The 20,432-nt window shown below is 48.7% G+C and overlaps 1 protein-coding gene, 1 long non-coding RNA gene and 1 pseudogene across 3 annotated transcripts in view; 2 read left to right on the top strand and 1 right to left on the bottom strand.

The window, feature by feature from the left end:
- Pacs1 (phosphofurin acidic cluster sorting protein 1) overlaps positions 1 to 8,775 on the top strand; it is a 139,435-nt gene extending 130,660 nt beyond the window's left edge. For both annotated transcript variants that reach the window (NM_153129.3, NM_001362451.2), the window contains 8 exons: positions 106 to 216; positions 751 to 853; positions 1,258 to 1,300; positions 3,138 to 3,180; positions 3,395 to 3,530; positions 5,541 to 5,767; positions 7,221 to 7,340; positions 7,435 to 8,775. In NM_153129.3, coding sequence (NP_694769.2) covers positions 106 to 216; positions 751 to 853; positions 1,258 to 1,300; positions 3,138 to 3,180; positions 3,395 to 3,530; positions 5,541 to 5,767; positions 7,221 to 7,340; positions 7,435 to 7,550 — 899 coding nt within the window. In that variant the 3' untranslated portion in view covers positions 7,551 to 8,775. The remainder of the gene's footprint in view (positions 1 to 105; positions 217 to 750; positions 854 to 1,257; positions 1,301 to 3,137; positions 3,181 to 3,394; positions 3,531 to 5,540; positions 5,768 to 7,220; positions 7,341 to 7,434) is intronic.
- Positions 9,488 to 10,720, top strand: Gm5242 (predicted gene 5242; annotated as a pseudogene).
- On the bottom strand, positions 16,333 to 17,364 carry Gm30840. Its single transcript, XR_001782652.1, has 2 exons — positions 17,172 to 17,364; positions 16,333 to 16,527 (listed from the first exon to the last, which is right to left on the bottom strand). It is a non-coding gene; the product is annotated as a predicted gene, 30840 (long non-coding RNA).
- Between the last annotated feature and the right edge of the window lie 3,068 nt (positions 17,365 to 20,432).

The following is a 20,432-nucleotide window of genomic DNA, read 5'->3' as shown; positions in this document are numbered from 1 at the left end:
ATGGGAATTAGTCAGGGAAACTAAAGGCTGGGCCATGGCTGGGGATAGCTGCTCCCTCTACTCTACCCACTAACACTTCACTTTCTCTGGTTTTCCCTGTTCCAGGTTCTCATCCAGTGGCCAAATACTTGGGCTCAGTAGATAGTAGATATAGCAGCACCTTTCTTGATTCTGCCTGGAGAGACCTATTCAGTCGCTCAGAGCCTCCAGTGTCAGGTAAGGACCCCTAGTAGGAACCTCCGAGCAGTGAGGTTCTAGTCCCCAGTGCAGCTCAAGAGCATGAGGAGCAGCCTTCTCCTTTCCTGTAGCCCCCAGCTATTGCCCACTGTGCAGATCCCCTTTCCAGGTGATGGTCATTAATGGAGGTGTACCCTGTGTGGCCCTCTCTCTCTTCAGGATAGTTTCTGCAGCTAAAAGTAAGGTCAAAGTGGCTGGTATGTGGGCCAGCTCTGCTTATAGAGACGACATAGGCAATAGAGAGTGCCACTGATCAAGCTCTTGTTGAGTGAGTGACACTGTACCAGCAGGTATTGCCATTCCACCCACTGGTGATGCTAGCTAGCATCAGAGTCCAGCTCAGGAAAGAGAGGACTGTGCTTTGGTTTATGATTCCTTTAAGCCATGGCCATCAGGATCTTAGAGTCCTTTCTTCACTTCAGCTCTGAGGGTCTTGGCTTGGGACTCAGGAGGACCTCTCTGAGGAGCTATAGGGCTACTAAAATAGACACATTCCTCCTGGCTTTTCTGCAGAGCCACTGGACGTGGTGGGTCGTGTGATGCAGTATGTCAATGGAGCTACCACAACACACCAGCTGCCTGTGGCTGAAGCCATGTTGACCTGCAGGCATAAGTTGTAAGTCTAACATTAGGAGTTTTCTAAAAACAGATTGGGTAGGTTAGAGGAACCTTGAGTTCTTTGATTTTTCACATTTTGTTTTTCACCATTCCATTTCCTGTTGGAGAGGCCCTAAAGGATGTGCATGCCTCCATGCCTGCACCTTCTCCTGCAGAGGCATCAGTTGTTGTCCTCACTGGTGACTGAAATCAGATGGCAAGTATGAGCAGAGCTGTTTGCACAGCATGCTCTCTGCCTCTGTTCTGTGCTCTACTCTGTCCTCAATGAGTGGCCACCCTGCAATGTGACAGAAAGTGGTAGCCTTGTGTTCTGGATCCCACTGAGCAGGATACAGTGTGGGAAGCTTATTTCTCCAGCACTCCTCAAGCCCACTGATTGTAAATCTTTCCTGTTTCCCACAGCCCTGATGAGGACTCCTACCAGAAGTTCATCCCCTTCATTGGCGTATGTACTTGCTTCCCCCTTCTGACCCCAGCATCCTGGCCCCTTACTTCCCCTCTATACAAGAAAATGCTATGTGTGCTGGCATACACCATTAAACCCAGAACTCTGGAGGCAGAGGCAGTAGGATGTCTGTAGCTAAACTTGAACTTGTGATCCTCCTGCCTCAGCTTCCTAAATGCTAGGCTTACAGAGGGACATCCTTTCCCAAATCAAGAGCTACCCCAGATTAGTTACTGGGTTCTCCTGTTTATTGTGCCAAGCCCTGAACTTGGGGCCTTGGACTGCTGAAGCTTATTCCACAGTGTAGCTGGTCCAGGTTCAGGGAGGGGGAAGTGGCCTCAGAAATAGTGAAACTTGCCATTCTCACAAGTCTAAAACCAGCTACCTCACAGGGTAGACTTGGAGGAAGAGCCTCTCTGTTGCAGATGTATATATTAGTGAATTAGTGAAATTGGAGTAAATTTATCTCAGAATAAAGCAAGATCCTCATGGATGCCTTTGGGGTCAAGTGTATTGGATTTTGGTATTCTTCCCTTAGCAATGACATGATCTCAGGAGCCTTGGAATTCAAGAAGCCAGAGCACTCTACAGAGGGCTGAAAACTGGTAATTCCATTCAGAAGGCATTGTGATTTCCTTTCAGAGAGTTGACTTTTGTCTCCTGTGATCTTGAAGCTCTCTCAGAATCTTTACAGGGAAGAGCTAAGCAGACCTGTTTTAACTGGTCCTGCGTTGGAAGGATGTCCTGAGTGACCTCATCTGGGGAGATGGGCAGGCTTCCTCCAGCCGCCTAGTCAGGCACTGCCGCTTGCCTAGTCAGGCACTGCCGCTTAGCCTCTGGAAAGCTCCTATTGCTGCATGGCAGTCCAGAGTCCCAGCTCCCACACAGGCTGGCGGCAGAGCTGCTGCCTTCATGGAACTAGGGATGTGAGAACACTCTCTGTGCTCTCAGAGTGAGTGACATTAAAGAAAAACTATTCCAGCGGCCACAGCTCAGTGACACAGCACATACATAAGACCCTGGGTTCTACTTGCGGCATCTAAAAAGAAAAAATTAACCACAAGATCTAGCAGCTTGCCAAACTGCCAGGGGAGTTAGGGAGATGATAGCTGTATCCAGGAAGGCCCAGGATGTCACCTGGACCCACCCCACAGGTACCACCTGAGAGGGGAACATAGCATTTGCTGCAGCAACCCCAGCCCAGCCCTGCCCTGAGCCTCCAGCACAACTGCTCTGCTGGATGGGCTGGCTCAGGTGCCAGAACACCTGTCATTTAGAACACAGAATACAGTAACCAAGTGTTTCTGGCTGTATTTTTTTTTCCGGCCACTGGAGGGCACCTTCCATCTTCTCCAGAATTCGTGAGACATACTCTCCAAGGGTACTTCAGATTCTAGGAAGTAGGATGTGGAAAAGTTGTAGCTATACCTTCAACAGTCCACTTGTCTTGACACAGAGCCTAGACACCCTTGAGATATACTTATTCCAAAGCCAATATGGCTTTAGAAGAAATGAGATCAGGACACTGCCTTCAAAGTTGGCTCTGCCATAGTCCCCAGAGAAGGGCTACCACGTCTCATGGGCCTACCTCACAGGACTGGGCTTCTTTCCTTTAGTTTTATGGTTCCAAGGATGGAGACCAGAACCTCTTTATATCACCAAACCCACACAGTAGTCTTTCTTTTTAAGTTGTCGGCTGTTTCAGACGTGTAAAGATTTTTTAGTCATTGACAAAACACCATGTAGTTATGGTTGTACTGCTGGCTACATGTTGGTTATAGTTGGATTGGGGCTTGCTACCCTGACAGAGGACCTAACAAAAGCCCCATCTCTACAGGTTGTGAAAGTGGGCCTTGTTGAAGACTCGCCCTCCACTGCAGGTAAACTAGAGTGCCTTTGCTTCTGAGTGAGACCATGCTTTCCCAGCACTCTGTGCTGTAATTGGCTGCATGTGCTCACGGAGGCAGTTGAGCGGGAAGGTCTGGGTCATTCCTCAGAGGAGACCCTGGGGCCCACTGAAAGGAAAGCACACCTCCTGCCACCAGCAGGTCAAGGGTGACTGCCTCTGGCCAACTGTGTTTGTCCCTTTGACAGGTGATGGGGACGATTCACCTGTGGTCAGCCTTACTGTGCCCTCCACATCACCACCCTCAAGCTCAGGCCTGAGCCGAGATGCCACAGCTACCCCTCCCTCGTCCCCATCCATGAGCAGTGCCCTCGCCATCGTGGGGTAAGGTTCCTTCCCACGCTGACTCCCTTCCCAGGCATGGCACCCTGGCCCAGCATAGCCATGCTGGGTGAGAGCACTGGCTGAGGTGGAATCCAGAGACGGGTCATAAGGCGGCGGAGACATTGAAAGAAGGTTTACTGCAGTTTGATTCTTCTTGCTTTGCCTTCATCACTGTAGGGTCAGCTGTGCCTGTATTGATATAGTGGCTCTAGCGGGCTGTTAAAGTATTGTTCAGGTAGCTTCTAATAGAGTCTCCTAGGGCAGTGGTTCTCAACTTGTGAGTCATGACCCCTTTCACAGGGGTTGCCTAAGACCATCAGAACATATAGGTATTAGCCAGGCAATGGTGGTGCATGCCTTTAATCCCAGGTCTTGAGAGGAAGAGGCAGGCAGATATCTGTAAGTTTGATGCCAGCCTAGTCTATAGAGTTCCACCATAGCCAGGGCTACACCACAAAAAAAAAAAAACAACAGTCTCAAAAAAAACAAACAAAACCAAAAAAAAAAAAAAAAACCCCACAGATATTTATGTTACAATTCCTAACAGTAGCAGAACTATACTTATGAAGTAGCAGCAAAAATAATTTTATGGTTGGGGGTCACCACAACATAAAAAGCTGTATGAAAGGGTAGCAGGATTAGAAAGGCTGAGAGTCACTGTCCTCGGGACGCCTGGGTCAAGTGGCACCATCCTGTGTGCACTATGGTGACTTTGGCAGGTTACTGAGCTTCAGTTTCTGCTGTGTGTGCAGGTGATATGACCACCTCACAGGAATATTGTCAGTTCCGAGTGGCAGCAGTGTCAGTGTGGGACATGCTTCAGAGTGGCACCCTCTGTGTACCTACCTGATGGGAGCCCCTGGAGCTATAGCAGCCAATGGCTCAGGTCCAGGTTGGGCCTGCAGTGCTGAGATGGCAAAGACCTTGTCACTGAGATTGCTGGGAGTGGTGGAAGGGAGAATTTTTCTTTACAATCTCAGGTTCAGGGAGGTAGCCAACAAGCTGGTTTTCTGCCATGTCTGAGGGAGGGCTAGGGAAGGTGTCATGAGGGCAGAGGACAAAGACTTTCAGGCAAGAAAAGCTAGGTGTGGCCAGGCACAGAGAACAGCATCTTCACTCTTCTGTCGTCACCATCTCCCCCTCTTCACGTCACAGCTCAAGAGGGGGCCGTTGCCAGTGGCTTTTCAGAAGTGCCCATGACAGTATCGTAACTTTGGAGGAAGGCATGGGCCCTAGAGCTAGTGTTCAGCCCTTCTCCTCCTTATATTCCCTATCATGGTCTTCTACTGTCATGGAAGAGACAGTTTAGGAATGCAGCCACACTCTGCCTCAGCAATCTAGTACTTTTAAGCTTGTAGGAAGCCTCTTTTCTCCTATTTTTTCATCCACTACATGAAAGGCTTCTATCCAGCTTGGATTTGAGGACTGGGACCAACCCCTACCTTGACCTCTTTTCTCATCCAATTTAAATTTGTTTTTTAATGGAGCCACCAAAATGAGGCAGAAGGAAAAGTCGGATGACTTTCATAGCCCGGCACCTATTGTGTCTGACGCCTCCTTTCAAGAAAACACTCCATTTTCCCCAGGAGCTAAAATTATCACTGAGCTAAAAGTGCCATACAAAAGCAAAGGTGCAGGGTGGCATCCCTTTGGCTGCCAAGGCGTCCTTGAAGCCATGGTGCTGTTTTAGCCCCTGCTCCCTGCTTTGCTCTCCAGACAGCTGCCTGCTCTGGGCCTGGGCTTGTTTGCTTGCATGTGTGCACACTCTTTCACAAAGCTTTCTCTTCTTCCCTTGTTTTATGAGTTTTGATTTCCTCACTGTGACTTGGGCTTTTATCTTCTTCTGTCTTTGTTCTCAGATTCTGTGTGACTGGAGGAAGCAGAGCCAGCTGGCTAGCCTTTTTCTCTTATTTCCTGCTCCCAAAAGCAGTCTCTCCCATCCCTCATTGGGCTTATGTGGTTAGTCACTGAAGTCAAAGCCAACATTTTGTTTCTATTTCACTTCTCCAGGAGCCCAAATAGCCCATATGGGGATGTGATTGGTCTCCAGGTGGACTACTGGCTGGGCCACCCTGGGGAGCGAAGGAGAGAAGGTGATAAGAGGGATGCCAGCTCAAAGAACACCCTCAAGAGTGTCTTCCGCTCGGTGCAGGTTTCTCGCCTGCCACATGCAGGGGAAGCCCAGCTTTCTGGCACCATGGCAATGACTGTGGTCACCAAAGAGAAGAACAAGAAAGGTAGGCCAGGGAAGACACCAGATCAGCAGGCCTCACTGGCCTCCCCTCCAAGCCCCTGTCCTAGGGCCTGGGCCGAAATCTGCTTCTGGATAAGATACGTGTATTAGTATGCAGATCTTGAGGCTAGCCTAGGGCCCAACAGGCAGTTCTATAGCAGCTAGAGAAGTCCACTGTCTTCAGGGTGAGTACGGAATGAAGAGGGCCACCTTCATGTCCCTCCTGCAGGAATGGAAGCCATTCTAGGGAAGTTTCAAGAGCAAAAGATATGACCACTTTTTAAAAATAAGGAGCTAAGCCGGGCAGTGGTGGCGCACGCCTTTAATCTCAGCACTCGGGAGGCAGAGACAGGCAGATTTCTGAGTTCGAGGCCAGCCTGGTCTACAAAGTGAGTTCCAGGACAGCCAGGGCTACACAGAGAAACCCTGTCTCAAAATACAAAAAACAACAACAACAACAAAATGAGCTAAGCATAGCCGTACATATCTATAATCCCAGCATTTTGGAAGCTCGGGCAGGAAAATTAAAAGCTTAAGGCCATGAGATCCCACCTCAAAATAATCACCCACACCGGGCTGGAGAGACGGCTCAGCCGGTAAGAGCACTGACTGCTCTTCCAAAGGTCCTGAGTTCAAGTCCCAGCAACCATGTGGTGGCTCACAACCATCCATAGTGAGATTTGTACTTACATATAATAAATAAATCTTTTTAAAAAAAAAATCACCCATACCCCAAAAAGAGGGGCAAATGCAGATAAAAGGGTAATTAGAGCATCGAAGGCAGAGTTGAAGAGTAGTTGTCGGTCCTGTGGTCCAAGAGAGTGAGACAAGAATTCCTACCAAACCATTGCTTGGGTAACCATTTGCAACACTGTAGCTCCAGATGTGTACCACAGCATATGTCCTTTGTGACCCCAAATCTGCCCCTACAGGAGCTCCTAGGAAGCTGTGCCTCTTCCCTTCAGCGTTCTCCCAGGGCCCAAACCAGGCCTGCAGCCAAGCCCACCACTGGCATAGGGACCTGCTATCAGCCATCAGCTCAGCAGGGGCCCTACCCTACTTCCCAGAGTAGATAGACCCAGCTTGAATTATTCCCACATCTGGGGCAGAGGTAGTACAAACATCTGCCACTTTTATCACCCAGCCACTGCTTTGGTGACACGGACAAGGAGGCAGCCCTGCCCCAAGGTGCCCAGACGCTCCCCCAGGAGGGACTTTGGAGCCTATCTGACCCCAGAGCTTCACTGTACAGATGCTGAGGGGCCCTGGCCAAAGTGAAGCATCATAGGCAAAGTGGCCCAGGGCCCAGGAGTTCAGAGCTCCTCTTGGCCAGGGCCAGGAAGCATGGGGAACAATTACCTCTCCAGCCCCAGCAAGAAGGAAGCAGATGGGGCTGGAGGCGGGGGCTGGGGTGGGATTGTGGCTGTTTCCCAACTCTCTTGACACATGTTTTACAGTGCCCACTATCTTCCTGAGCAAGAAGCCCCGAGAAAAGGAGGTGGATTCTAAGAGCCAGGTCATCGAGGGCATCAGCCGCCTCATCTGTTCTGCAAAGCAGCAGCAAACCATGCTGAGAGGTGAGATGGTAGTGGTTGCAGGGTGAGGAAGGGAGCCACATCCTCCCTGAGGGTTTTAGCTAACCCTTGACCTTTCTCTTCCCTATCACCCCAGTGTCCATCGATGGAGTTGAGTGGAGTGACATCAAGTTCTTCCAGCTGGCAGCCCAGTGGCCAACTCATGTCAAGCACTTTCCAGTGGGACTCTTCAGTGGCAGCAAGACCACCTGAGACCCTGCCTCCCAACCACTCCCTCCTGGCACTGCCACCCAGCCTCACCACCTGCAGGCAGGGGAAGGCCAGCAAGCCCCAGCCCAGCCTCCCTTTCCCAGCACTGGGGCTTGTCTCTACACACCCAGTCCTAAAGGACACTGCCACTGGGGATACAGCCCTCCCCTCTCACTGCCCAGCCCATCTCTGGACTACCCTTCCTCCTGTTCCAGGCCCAGAGCTGGGTGGTCCTGACTCTGGTACCCATAATCCCTGTAATTGAATACTCTGGGCCTTCCTTCACCTCACTCACCCCTGCAGCACTGGTACCCTTTCTGGAAATGAAAAACCTGGAGTTCTGGTACAGTGAGACAGCCCAGCACCCTACATAGCCTGGCCACCTGGCTCTGCATTTCCAAGGCTCTGTTGCCTGTTGTACTCCCCCTGCCTTCCTCCAGCAGGGCTGGGGCCTCCTACCCTTCCTGTGACCTCACCTGCCGCGCAACTTCCCAGTAGGGGGAATGAGGCTGGCACCTGGGCATCCCGGTATTTCTGGGATTGAAGGGGCCTTCCCAGTCTCTCCCATGCATGATTTCCTGGCATCTCAAATCACTTGGATGTCCTGTGTTTTGTGTGTGTTTTAGTTGTTTGGGTAACTTGTCCTGTGCACAGGTCCTTGAGGCTCCTCCCTCTGCCTCCCAGCCTCCCACCTAAGATTGTTCTGTGGCTTCATGAGGTAGGAGACAGCAAACCCACCCCTCCACATACATTATCTGTGACTCTTACCCAGTCATATGTCTCCCTTTTCCTGTGTCAGCTTGCGTCCCCATCCCTGCTTTGTCTTCCCACTTCTGTCATGGCAGGGCAGCAGAAAGAGGCCCATCTCCACCAGGTCTCCCTCCAGCAGCCTCCTTCCCTCTCTCAGCCATGGATGGGTCCCAGACCTATCTCAGCCTCCTCATCAGTGTCTTCATGAGAGGCTGAGGACACGTGACAGAGCTAGCCCAGCCTCCATGCCCTCTGGCACTTCAGAGCTTCTCTGTTGCCCTCTCACTGCTTCCTAGCAGTGTGGCACAGAACTGCACTCAGAACATAGTTTTGGCATTCTTCACATCCAAGACTCCAGCCCTTCCTGCTGCCCAGCCCTACTGTCCAGAGTGTCTCTTGGGCCTGAGAATAAGTGGGGTGGGAAGACTGGGGCCATGTTGGGTTTTTTCATTCAATAAACTGGTGATTTCTTACCAACTGCCTTGGGCTCCTGCCCCTCACTCTGTCACTACAACCATCCGCCCTCAGCAGAAGTGACTCCACTTGGAATAAGCCAGAAGCACAGGTAGAACGGAGTATACACTTCTGTGTTCCTCTCTTGTGGAAACAGGCTTGAAGGTGGCTGCCCAGAATGAAACAATCAGGAGGGTGGGTGCTGTTCCCATGTCAGAGCCTCTTTTTCCCCAGAACCCACCATCCTCAAGCTTGCCTCCCAAGGCAGGGTCATGCTCCTCCCTTCTGAGTCCAAGTGGTCTTTGCTGGTCAAGGCTGGTGGGTGGTTAAAACCTGGATCCATGGTCCGCTGCCTGAGGTTCTGCACCGTCACAGTCTTGCTTCCTTCCAGCTCCCTGCATCTCCTGCGTCTTCCTGAAGGTTGAGAACAAAAAGAAGATGCACCTGGACTTTCCTCAGAGCCCTCTGCATTTTTAAGGCATCGGGTGGAGTTGGGGTTCATAAGCCCCGTTCCTTATTGAAAATAAAAGTCATTTCTACCTTCCTCCCATAGAAAACTTGTTATCTTCGATTAAGTGTTTCCTACAGAAGGCATCTGTGGTGGTTCTTTAAGGGTATAGCTCTGCCTGGCCTAGGACTTGTTATATAGATCCACTTACCTCTTGTCTTCTGACTGCTGGGACTAAAGCTACAAAAAATTGCCCAGGCTTGTGTGACATCAGCCCTGTCAAGTGTCCATGATGCTGGGCCCTGAGGGAGGTGAAGGCTATGTGATCAAACTCCATGGCCTACCATGGCCCTGCTCAATTGAGAATGTAAAAAACCTTCCTCTCCAGCTGCACAGTTCATGATGGGGGTCGCAGGTGTTCGTTTCATTTATACTAGAGAAGGCAGGCAGAGTGGTGAGGCTTTTGTTGAACTTGAATCAGATGATGTAAAATTGGCTCTGAAAAAAGACAGGAAAAGCATGGGACACCAGTATATTGAGGTGTTTAAGTCACACAGAACCAAGATGGATTGGGTGTTGAAGCACAGTGGTCCAAACAGCGCCAACAGTGCCAATGATGGCTTTGTGAGGCTTCAGGGACTCCCATTTGGATGCACAAAGAAAGAAATCGTTCAGTTCTTCTCAGGGTTGGAAATTGTGCCAAACGGGATCACACTACCTGTGGACCTAGAAGGCAAGATTACAGGGGAGGCCTTCATTCAGTTTGCCTTACAAGAGTTAGCTGAGAAAGTGTTAGGGAAGCACAAGGAGAGAATAGGGCACAGGTATATTGAAGTGTTCATGAGCAGTCAGGAGGAAGTTAGGTCATACTCAGACCCACCTCTGAAGTTTATGTCTGTGCAGAGGCCTGGGCCTTAGGACAGGCCTGGCACAGCCAGGAGGTACACTGGCATTGTGAAACACGCAAGCCTGGATAGGATGAGGTCTGGTGCCTATGGTGCAGGCTCTGGGGGCTATGAAGACTACAGTGCCCTCAGTGATGGCTATGGCTTCACCACTGACCTGTGTGGGAGAGACCTCAGCTATTGTCTCAGGAATGTATGACCACAGATATGGAGACAGCGAGTTCACAGTGCAGAGCACCACCGGCCACTGCATTCACACGAGAAGGCTGCCCTACAAAACAACGGAGAACCACATTTACAACTTCTCTCCACTCAACCGTGTGAGAGTTCATATTGAGATTGGTCCTGATGGGAGAGTGACTCAGAAGCTGATGTTGAGTTTGCAACTCATGAAGGAGCAGTGGCAGCTATGTCCAAGGACAGGACCAACATGTAACACAGATACATAGGACTCCTCCTGAACAACAGGGGCCAGCAGTGGGGCTTATAGCAGCCAGGTGATGTAGGGCATGGGTGTGTCAGCTGCCCAAGCAACTTACAGTGGCCTGGAGAGTCAGTCAGTGAGTGGCTGTTACGGGGCCGGGTACCGTGGTCAGAACAGCATGGGCGGATATGATTAGTACTGTAGGAACATGTGAGTTATTTCAACCAGAAAATTTCATAGGCAGGCAATAAGCAAGAGCAGTTTATAGCTCTAGAGAAAGCTGGGGGACCCACTTTGCACCATGAGTTTGTGAAATCTGGATTAAAAAATTATCTCTTCAAAAATAAATAAATAAACCAACCTGGGTTCATCTGTTGAGTTTATTTTCCTGTTAGTCCTTGACCTGAAATAGGAACCGGTCATAGCCAGTGCCCTAGTCTTGCTTCCTGTTGCTGTGATGAAATACCATGGCAACAGCAACTTAAGGAAGAAAAGGTTTACTTGGCTCACCGCTCCAGGTCACAGTCCACCATTTCGGGAAGATCAAGGCAACAGGAACGTGATGCAGCTATAGTCACATGGACCTATAGTTCAGAGCAGAGGGCAAGGACTTCATGAATGTATGCAAGTGTTTGTGTCCTCTTCAGTGCAGGACTCTTCCCACAAAATGCTGCTGCCCACAGTGGGCTGGTCTTCCCACAAGCCAACCTAATCTAAACAACCCCTTGTAGGTGATTCTAGATTTCGAGATGGCAGCATTTAAAACTAGCCACCACTATCAGTGTCCTGGGCACAGACTTCCCTTCACTCTCAGGGGCCTAGACACAGAGCCACACTAGACGTGCCAGAGATGAAGCAGGACAGACTGCCAGTTAACTTCAGATGTTATAGTTTGTGTCGAGAAGTTCTGTTCTGAAAACTCCAGAGCCCACTCAGCTGAATGACAAGCTTTCTAGGCTAATGGTAATGGCACTGAACTCCGGAGGCCGACCCAGAAGGCAGTGAGTGCTGGGAAAGGGCATCAGACGGTGTCAGGTGAGACAGTGGGGAGAGCACTTGGCCCTGATCCCCGAAACCCACGTCAAGTGGAAGGTGAGGACTGACTTCACAGAGTTGACCCCTGACCTCCACAGAGCTCTGTGAACTAGGAAGGCCCATGAGCAGAATCCATAACAGCTGCTGTCACTTCCCTTCAGGCTGTCATCTTCCTTATTGTCCAAGCGGAAATCTCCTGGGTATGTTTGATTTAAATTAGTAATCACTTCCTCCCTTGACCCTTAATCTGCTCAGGCAAGGACCACTTTCTTCCTGCCTTTCTCCCTGGCCTCCCTCAGCACCTAGCCGGGGAAACAGGAACTTGGGTTCTTGTCTATACCTCCTCTCCCCATCCTAGACCCTGAATGCATTCACTGAGGTCCAGTGACCTTTCCTGCCCCCTCTTCTGAGGGAACTTCAAGAATCAACAAGCTCAGCCCTAAGGGCCTCACAAAGAGTCACAGCTGCTCTTCTAAGGATGACAACTAAAGTTCTACAGCAGCCTTTATCCAGATCAGTCACAGAAGACACTTGATGCTCAGCATTTTCTTATAGGCCATGGAGGAACAGGGTAGAGAAAGACTTTGGAGCCAAGAGGGGGAACAAAGGTGTGCAGAAATGTTTTCTCCTGCAAGCAGGATACAACGGTGCTGGCTTAGGCCTTGAGACAGCTCTGCCAATCGCTGGGGAAGCACAAGAGTCCGCAGGTTATCATCTAAGGACTGAGTGCATTTTGATGTGAGGGTAGAAGCCCTATCTAGCCTTCACAACTGGACACTGGCTTTCATTACACTTAGAGGGGAGTGTGAAGCCCAGACATGGAGACCAGAAGACACCTTGCAGGCGTTCTTACACCACAAAATCATCTGGCTTGGCAGCAAGCCCCTTTGAGTGCTCTATCTGCATGTACACCTATATGCCAGAAGAGGGCATCAGTACTCACAGATGGTTATGAGTCACCATGTGGTTGCTGGAACTTGAACTCAGAACCCCTGGAAGAGCAGACAGTGTTCTTAACCACTGAGCCATCTCTCCAGCCCCTAACTTTTGTTTGTAATCTCAGAAGAGCTAGTACAGGGTGGTTGCTTAGTCTGCCCTATTACCCCTATTGCAAACATGTTCATTTGCATAATTCATTATTATTAATCCATGTCTGAATTTTATGTATATTTCCTTTATTCCCCTCTGATATATCTTGTCCATTCCTGAAGCCCTTCCAGAATGCCACTCTACATGTAGTTACTGTTTTCTTGGGTTTGTCTGAGTTGTGACATGCCTCCAGTTTTGTATCTTTTTTTTTTTTAATGACCCTAACTTTTGTTTGATTTTTGAGACAGGGTTGCTCTGTGTGTAGGTAGCCCTGGCTGTCAGCTCTGGCTGTCTGCTCTGTGTGTAGGTAGCCTGGTCACTCTGTAGACCAGGCTAGCCTCAAATTCAGGAGTTTGCCTGCCTCCCAAATACTGGGACTAAAGGTGTGCACTACCATTGTCCAGCAACCCTAACATTTTTTTGTTGGGTTGTTGTTGCTGTTGCTTTTGTGGTACTGGGGATGGAACCCAAGACCCTGCATATACTGAGCAAGTGCTCTTCTACTAAGCAGCATTACCAAACGTTTCTAAATATTTTCTTTTATTATTTTTAATTATATGTTTGCGTGAATGTATGCCACATGTGTGTGAATACCCATGGAGGATGGAAGAGAGCATCAGATCTCCTACAGCTGGAGTTACAGCCAGTTGTGAGCCACTCAACTTGGGTGCTGGGAAGTGAACTCAGGTCCTGCAAAAGCAGTCAGCATTCTTAGCCACGGAGGCATCTCTAGTTCCAGTAACCCCAGTCTTAACCTTGGCAGCTTGGAGGAGTACAAGTCAAGTATTTTGTAGATTCTCAGTTGGAGTTTGTTCTGACTAGTTTTATGTCGACATAAGTAGAGTCATTTAGGAAGAGGGACACTCAATTGAGAAACTGGCTCCACAAAATTTGCCTGCTGGCAAGACTGTAGGGCGTTTTCCTAGCGATTGGTGTAGGAGGGCCCAGCACACTGTGTGATGGGCCACCTTGGGCAGGTCTTCCTGGATAGTGTAAAGCTACACTGAGCAAGCCATCGGGAAGCAAGCCAGTAAGCAGTACTCCCCAATGGCCTCCGCGTCAGTTTCTGCTCCCAGGTTCCTGCTATAAGTTCCTGATGTGAATGATGGGCTATAAGCTGTAAGGTGAAACAAACCCTCTTACTTTTGGTCATGATATCTTATCATAGCAATAGAATCCGTAACTAATATGAGATCTGCCTGATGTGGTTTTTTATGGCTAGATTAGAAGAAGGGCATCAGGTGTGCAAGTGCTAGGACTTTCCAAAGCATGGCTGTCCGTGTGCTGCTGCTTCTGACAGTGACCTTGCTCCCTGGCTAAGGCAGGGATCCCTCCCTGTAAAGCTGCGTCCACGATGTCTCCAAACAGACTAATTTGGGGGTAGGTGGGTTTTGCTTGTTTTGTTTTCTATGATTTATGTGTAAGAGTGCCTTGTCTGCATTATGTGTGTGTACCATGTTTGTGCCTGGTGCCTGCAGAGGCTAGAAGAGGGCATCGGATCCTCTGGAACTGGAGTTGCAGATGGTTATGAACCACTACGTGAATGTTGGGGACTGAACCCTGATCCTATGTGCAAACACCAAACGCTCTTAACTGCTGAGTAAACTTTTCAGCTCCTGTTTTGTTTGCTTGTTTGGGTGTGTTTTTATTTGTTTTGTATGTGCATGCATATATATCTGCTTGTGGACGCTCATATGCAATGACACACAAGTAAAAGCAGAGCCAGTCGTGGTGGTGCATGCCTTTAATCCCAGCACTTAGGAAGCAGGGGCAGGCGGATTTCTGAGTTGGAGGCCAGCCTGGTCTACAAAGTGAGTTCCAGGACAGCCAGGGCTACAGAGAGAAACCCTGTCTAGAGAAAACAAACAAACAAACAACCTAGTAGAGGCAGAACTTGCAGAAATCTGTTCTCTCCTTCCACATTATGGGTCCCTGCAGGGATCAAGTGCAGGTCATCAGGCTTTTACCTGATGGCAGGTGCTTTTACCAGCTGAGCCACTCATCTGCCCCAATTTAATAATGTGTGTGTGTGTATTTTAGAGAGTGTAGACTGGCCTCGAACTCATGGAGATCTGCCTGCCTCTGTCTCCTGAGTGCTGGGATTAAAGATATGTGCCACATCACCTGACTCCATTCTAAATGATTTATTTTTAATTATGTGTAGGTGTGTGTATCTTCATATGAATAGGTGCATGAAAGTGTAGTTGCCTTGAAAGGCTACAGGCATCAGATCCCATAACTGCTGAGCCATCTCTCCACCACCAACACCCCCATTTTAATTTCATTTTTTGTGTATTTTTTTGCTTTTTGAGACAGTGTCTCACTAGGTAGCCCAGCCTAGCCTTGAATTCATGATCCTCCTGCCTCAGCCACTGGAATGCCAGAATTGTAGACCTGCGCCACCACAACCAGCCCGATTGTCTGAAAATACTTCCTTCATCTCCCGACTGCTGTGTCCGAGGGCAGAGCATTGGCAGCTGTCAGTTGTTATGTTTGCTGCCTCCTCTACATGAGGTCACAAATCTTGGCTCCCAGCACTAGACTCCTACTAAGTTAACCACTGTGTTGATAACCCTGATTCTACAAATATCTCAGCCCTCACCTGGCCATAGCAAGACTCTAATCCTCTTATCTTCCCAGTCTTGGTAATCAGCACCAGATAGAACCTGTATTCAAGGTTGCCAGAAACTGTACCCAACCAATGACCCGTGTCCATTTGGTGGCATTCAGCAAACCTTGACAGAGGACATAAACTGGCTGTGGAGTTACATTTCTTTCCTCTCTCTCGCCTTTCTTATCTTCCTTCTACCCTTGATTTTGAGACAGTGTGTTACTACTTTGCCCAGGCTGATCTAGAAGTCTCAAGTGATCTTCTAGCTTTATCCTTCCAGATGCCTGGGCCCACAGAGATGGCATCCCATACTTGGCAAGGAGCCAGATTCACATTCACACCTAGGCCCTCTTACTCCAGCAGTCTCCACCTTCCACCCATCTGAGGTTCCTGCTGTGGATGATTCTTGTCCCAACTCAGTTTGATTGATTGATTGATTGATTTAATGTAAGTACACTGTAGCTGTCTTCAGACACACCAGAAGAGGGAGTCAGATCTTGTTACGGATGGTTGTGAGCCATCATGTGGTTGCTGGGATTTGAACTCAGGACCTTCGGAAGAGCAGTCAGGTGCTCTTACCTGCTGAGCCATCTCACCAGCCCCCCCCCCCAACTCAGTTTGATAACAAGGATGTGTGATGCTTTGATACTCTTATACCTACGGACTCAAGGCACAGGGATAATTGCCATATAGCATGAATTGGAAACCCTCAGGAGGGTGTCTAATCAAACCTGGAGAGATGGCTCAGTGGTTAAGAGCACTGACTGCTCTTCCAGAGGACCTGAGTTCAATTACCAGCAACTACATGGTGGCTCAGAACCATCTGTAATGGGATCCAATGCCCTCTTCTGGTGTGTCTGAAGACAGCATACTCATATACATAAATAAATCTTAAAAAGTAGAGCCAGACCATGAGTGCCTTTGCCAGAGCAAGGATTCCCTTGGTCCTGAGACACTTCTGAGACAATAGGGCTTATACAGCACACCAGAGGATGCAGGTATCTCCAGATCAGGCCACATATGCAAAGCCAGGTATGGTTGGACACACCTTTAGGAGGCAGAGGCAAATCTCTGTGCGTTCAAGGTCAGGTTTACATAGGGAATTCTAGAACAGTCAGTGCTCCATTTTCAGACCATCTCCAAAACCAGGGACCATGATGGTGTTGGTGGACTATTCTACTGCCGAGAGCTGTGTTGCCTTACAGATATCTGTGGTCTGTGCTGCTGCCAGAAACCATGTGGAAGTCCTTGAAGTGCTGCTGTGGCTGAGGACAAGAAAGCTTCTGTGAAAACTCGCAGTTGAGAATAACACTGAAGAATGTGACAACCTCTACCCCAAAACCCCCATCCCAAAAAGAAACAGTCTAGACAGAAAGCCATTGAAGAGAGAGCCCTTAGAAACTGTGATAAGGGGGCTGGAGAGATGGCTCAGCAGTTAAGAGCAATGACTGCTCTTCCAGAGGTCCTGAGTTCAAATCCCAGCAACCACATTATTGGTGGTTCACAACTATAAAGGGATAAGATGCTCTCTTCTGGTGTGTCTGAAGACAGTGACCGTGTACTCATATACATACATAAAATAAATAGAAATCTTTATAAAAATTTGTGATAAGGATACCAAAGTGTAGCTCTTCACAGTTGGCTTCTGGTGGGGCTGGAAGGTATAGCTGGGGATGATTGTTGTCTTTGAGAACCAGCCACTAGGACTCTTATCATGAGTATATGGCCAACACAAATTGGACTTGGACTTGTATTATTATTATTTTTTTTTGGTAGAGAGGGAGCAAGGGCAGTGGGGTGGAAATGGAAACTAATGTGACTGAGGTTCATTGTGTGAAATTTCCAAATAATAGAAGTATTATGTTTAAAACAAAAACAAAAACAACAAAACAATTCAGTCAAAAGGTACCGTAGCACTTTAGAAATGACATTCTGATGGGCCAGCGATATGGCTGAGCAGGTAAAGGCAATTGGTACCAAGCCTGATGATTTGCACTCAGTCCCTGGGTGGAAGGAGAGAACAGACTACTGAAAGTTGTCCCTTGACCACCATGGTACACATGCAACTACCCACCCACCCCAATAAATAACTAAATGTATTTTTCTAGTCTAAAAAAGAAGAAAGGAGTAGCAGCAGTAGCCCCTCCCCACCCCACCCCCACCCCCCACCATGGTGGGGCAGCCATGGTGGGGCATGCCTTTAGCACATGCACTGGAGAAAGATGGGTAATCTCTGAGTTTGAGAACAGCCTACATAATTAAGACCCTGTCTGGAGCCAGGTATGGTGGTGCACACCTTTAATCCTAGTGCTTGAGAGGCAGGTGCAGGCAGATCTCGAGTTCAAGATCAGCCTGGTTTACACAAGAGTTCCAGGACAGCCAGGGTTACACAGAGAAAGAGAAACTCTGGGGGGGAGGGGACCTTGTCTGAGAAGAAGAAATGCTATAGTGACAATGTGTGCTGCGGGAACAGTGGAGAACAACTTCAAGGCAGAATAAGCAGGGTGGGTAGTTGGAAAGCCAGGCAGGCAGTGTCCAAGGAGGCAGTGCACACCTGGAATCCCCCCACTCAGGGGAAACAGAAAGAGCAGAAGTGTAAAGCCAGCCCGGGATACACAGACTCTCAAAGTAGAAGGGTGGCGAGGGAAGGAGGGAGGGAGGAAGGAAAAAGGAGAGGGAGGGAGAAAGAAAGAATATCAGTAAGGCTGAAGGAGAGAAGATTGAGGACAGGACTGGCCATCTGCCCTATATGAGCAGATGGTAAGACATCTCTGCAGGAGACTTGGGAATGAGATGATGCAAACATGGCTGCAGTGCCATTCTGAGGGAAAGAGCACAGGGGTCTTACTAGAGCTGGGATTCTGGCCATCTGGGCATTTCCCCCCACCCAGCATGTAGGAGAGCCGAGGATAGGAAGAGAGACACACACAGGCACCAACTACAGCAGATCTTGCTTCTGTTTGGGTTCACCTTTTTTTTTTTTTTTTTTTTTTTTTTTTTTTTTTTTTTTTTTTTTTTTTTTTGGTTTTTCGAGAAAGGGTTTCTCTGTATAGCCCTGGCTGTCTCCTGGAACTCACTTTGTAGACCAGGCTGGCCTCGAACTCAGAGAACCGCCTGCCTCTGCCTCCCGAGTGCTGGGATTAAAGGCATGCGCCACCATGCCCAGCCTTTTTTTTGTTTTTTAATCACCTTTCTTTTTGCCACCAATCTTCATTCCCATGTTTTCTCTCCAACACTAAACAAAGACTGTCCTATATTTTACATTTTTTCTCCCTGCCTCCCTCCCTAGCACAAGGTCTATCAAATCATAAGCTTGTCTGTGTTGATAACAATAAAAGTGAGGAACAGTGAGTGTCTTGTAAACGGCTTCCTGTGAATGCTCTCTGCTGTTTCCCTCAGTGCTTCCCAGGATCCAACAAAGCTGGCGTTAGGAAGTCATCAGATGAAGAACTGGGTAGGGACAACAAAGCTTCAGGAAACACTGTCAATTGGCAGATAGAGATGTGGCTCTGACTTTAGTGCAGTCTGACCCATATCCCCTCTCATTTTGTTATGGATGTGCTCGGGTGCTTGGCCCGAATGTGTATCTCAAAGGCCAGAGGAGGCCATTGAATTCTCTGTAACTGGATGTACAGAGAGTTATGAACCACCTTGTAGGTGCCGGGAACCAAACCTGGGTTCTTGGCAAAAGCCTTTGAGTCCTCCTGACTGCTGAATCATCTCTCTAGCCCCTGTGTTCCAATCTTGAGCAAGGTTGGAGACCTTCCAGCCTGACTGGGAATTCACAGAAAGGGTAGAAGCAGATTTGTGACCACCAGGAAGGAACTGGAGGCCTCCCATGAGAGCTCTAGGTAGGCTTTATCCTGTCTCAGTTGTAGAAAAGGCTGACAGAAACATCCACAGAAGGGGAGACACATTATTTTTAAGGAGTTGCCAATCTTGAGCACTTATGGTTGAATCCACAGAAATTTCAAGTGGCAAAGGAAAAGAAGAAAGTTGCCAGAGGAAAAAGATGAATGTGAAAAAGTATACTTCAGTGGGATGGAAGAGATTTGCAAAGAGTACACAATAATATTAAAAAATAGTTGGGGCTGGAGAGCACTGGCTGCTCTTCTCGAGGTCCTGGGTTCCATTCCCCACACCCACATGGCAGCTCACCACTGTAACTCCAGTTCCAGAAGACCCACCCCTGGCTTCTTTGGGTGCTCTGTGCACATACGTTTATAAATGTATGTTTATAAACACCCATGCATTAAATTTTTTTAAGTAGCAATAACAACTTCCAGTGGCTTGGGGATGGGTGGGTGACCTACTGAGCATCATAGAAACAACCGAAGCTGAACCTCATCTCTGAACCAATTCCTTCCTTTCTTCTCCATTTACTCAGAATCAGCAACAGCCTGGCAGGAGGAACACAGGGCAGAGCAGGCCAGAGCAACAGTCTGTCCCCTCGGGGAGCACAGCGTAGTCCCAGAGACCAGATAACACGACAAGTGGCTGGAAAGGCTGAACACAGACAAGGTTAAGCACAGAAAACAAGATAAAGAGACCAGTCAAAACAAAACAAAAAAGGTCCAGCACACGAGAGGCAAGGCCAGCGGCCTAAGAAAAGCACACACGAAACCACTAAAGCCTGCACCGCAGCTTCTGCTAGAACCAACAAACGCCACAAAGCAAGAGTGCACAAGACGGTAAAAAGGAATGAGTCCCTTTGTTAAGTAGAGAGAAAAGCAGAAGGAACAGAGGTGGTGAGTAAGTACTTATAACTACAAAAGCATAGAGAATGCAGAGAGGCAGCAAGCATCTCTTTCTGGGGACCCTACTGCAAGTCAATTAAGGGTATGCACATTTGTGCCTCGAGATCAGCAATGGCATGCCACTTAGCTTCCTCACACACTCTCAATGACAAACTATTTGGACTAGAGATGCAGAGGGAAGAACTGCTCATGGGGAGCCTGAGCTGCTTGAGAACAACAGGATAAACGGTTCCCTTTGTCAGGTGGTAGTGGCACACGCCTGTAATCTCAGCACGTTAAGGAGGCAGAGGCAGGCGGATCTCTTTAAGTTCGAGGCCAGCCTGGTCTACAAAGTGAGTTCCAGGACAGCCAGACTGTCAGGCCTACATGTACAGAGAAACCCTGTCTGGAGAAACAACAAGAACTACCCTCCT

This window comes from Mus musculus, chromosome 19, assembly GCF_000001635.26.
Source record: "Mus musculus strain C57BL/6J chromosome 19, GRCm38.p6 C57BL/6J".
Taxonomy (NCBI): domain Eukaryota; kingdom Metazoa; phylum Chordata; class Mammalia; order Rodentia; family Muridae; genus Mus; species Mus musculus.
Note: the sequence above shows the minus strand (reverse complement) of the source record. Positions and strands in the feature narration are given on the sequence as shown.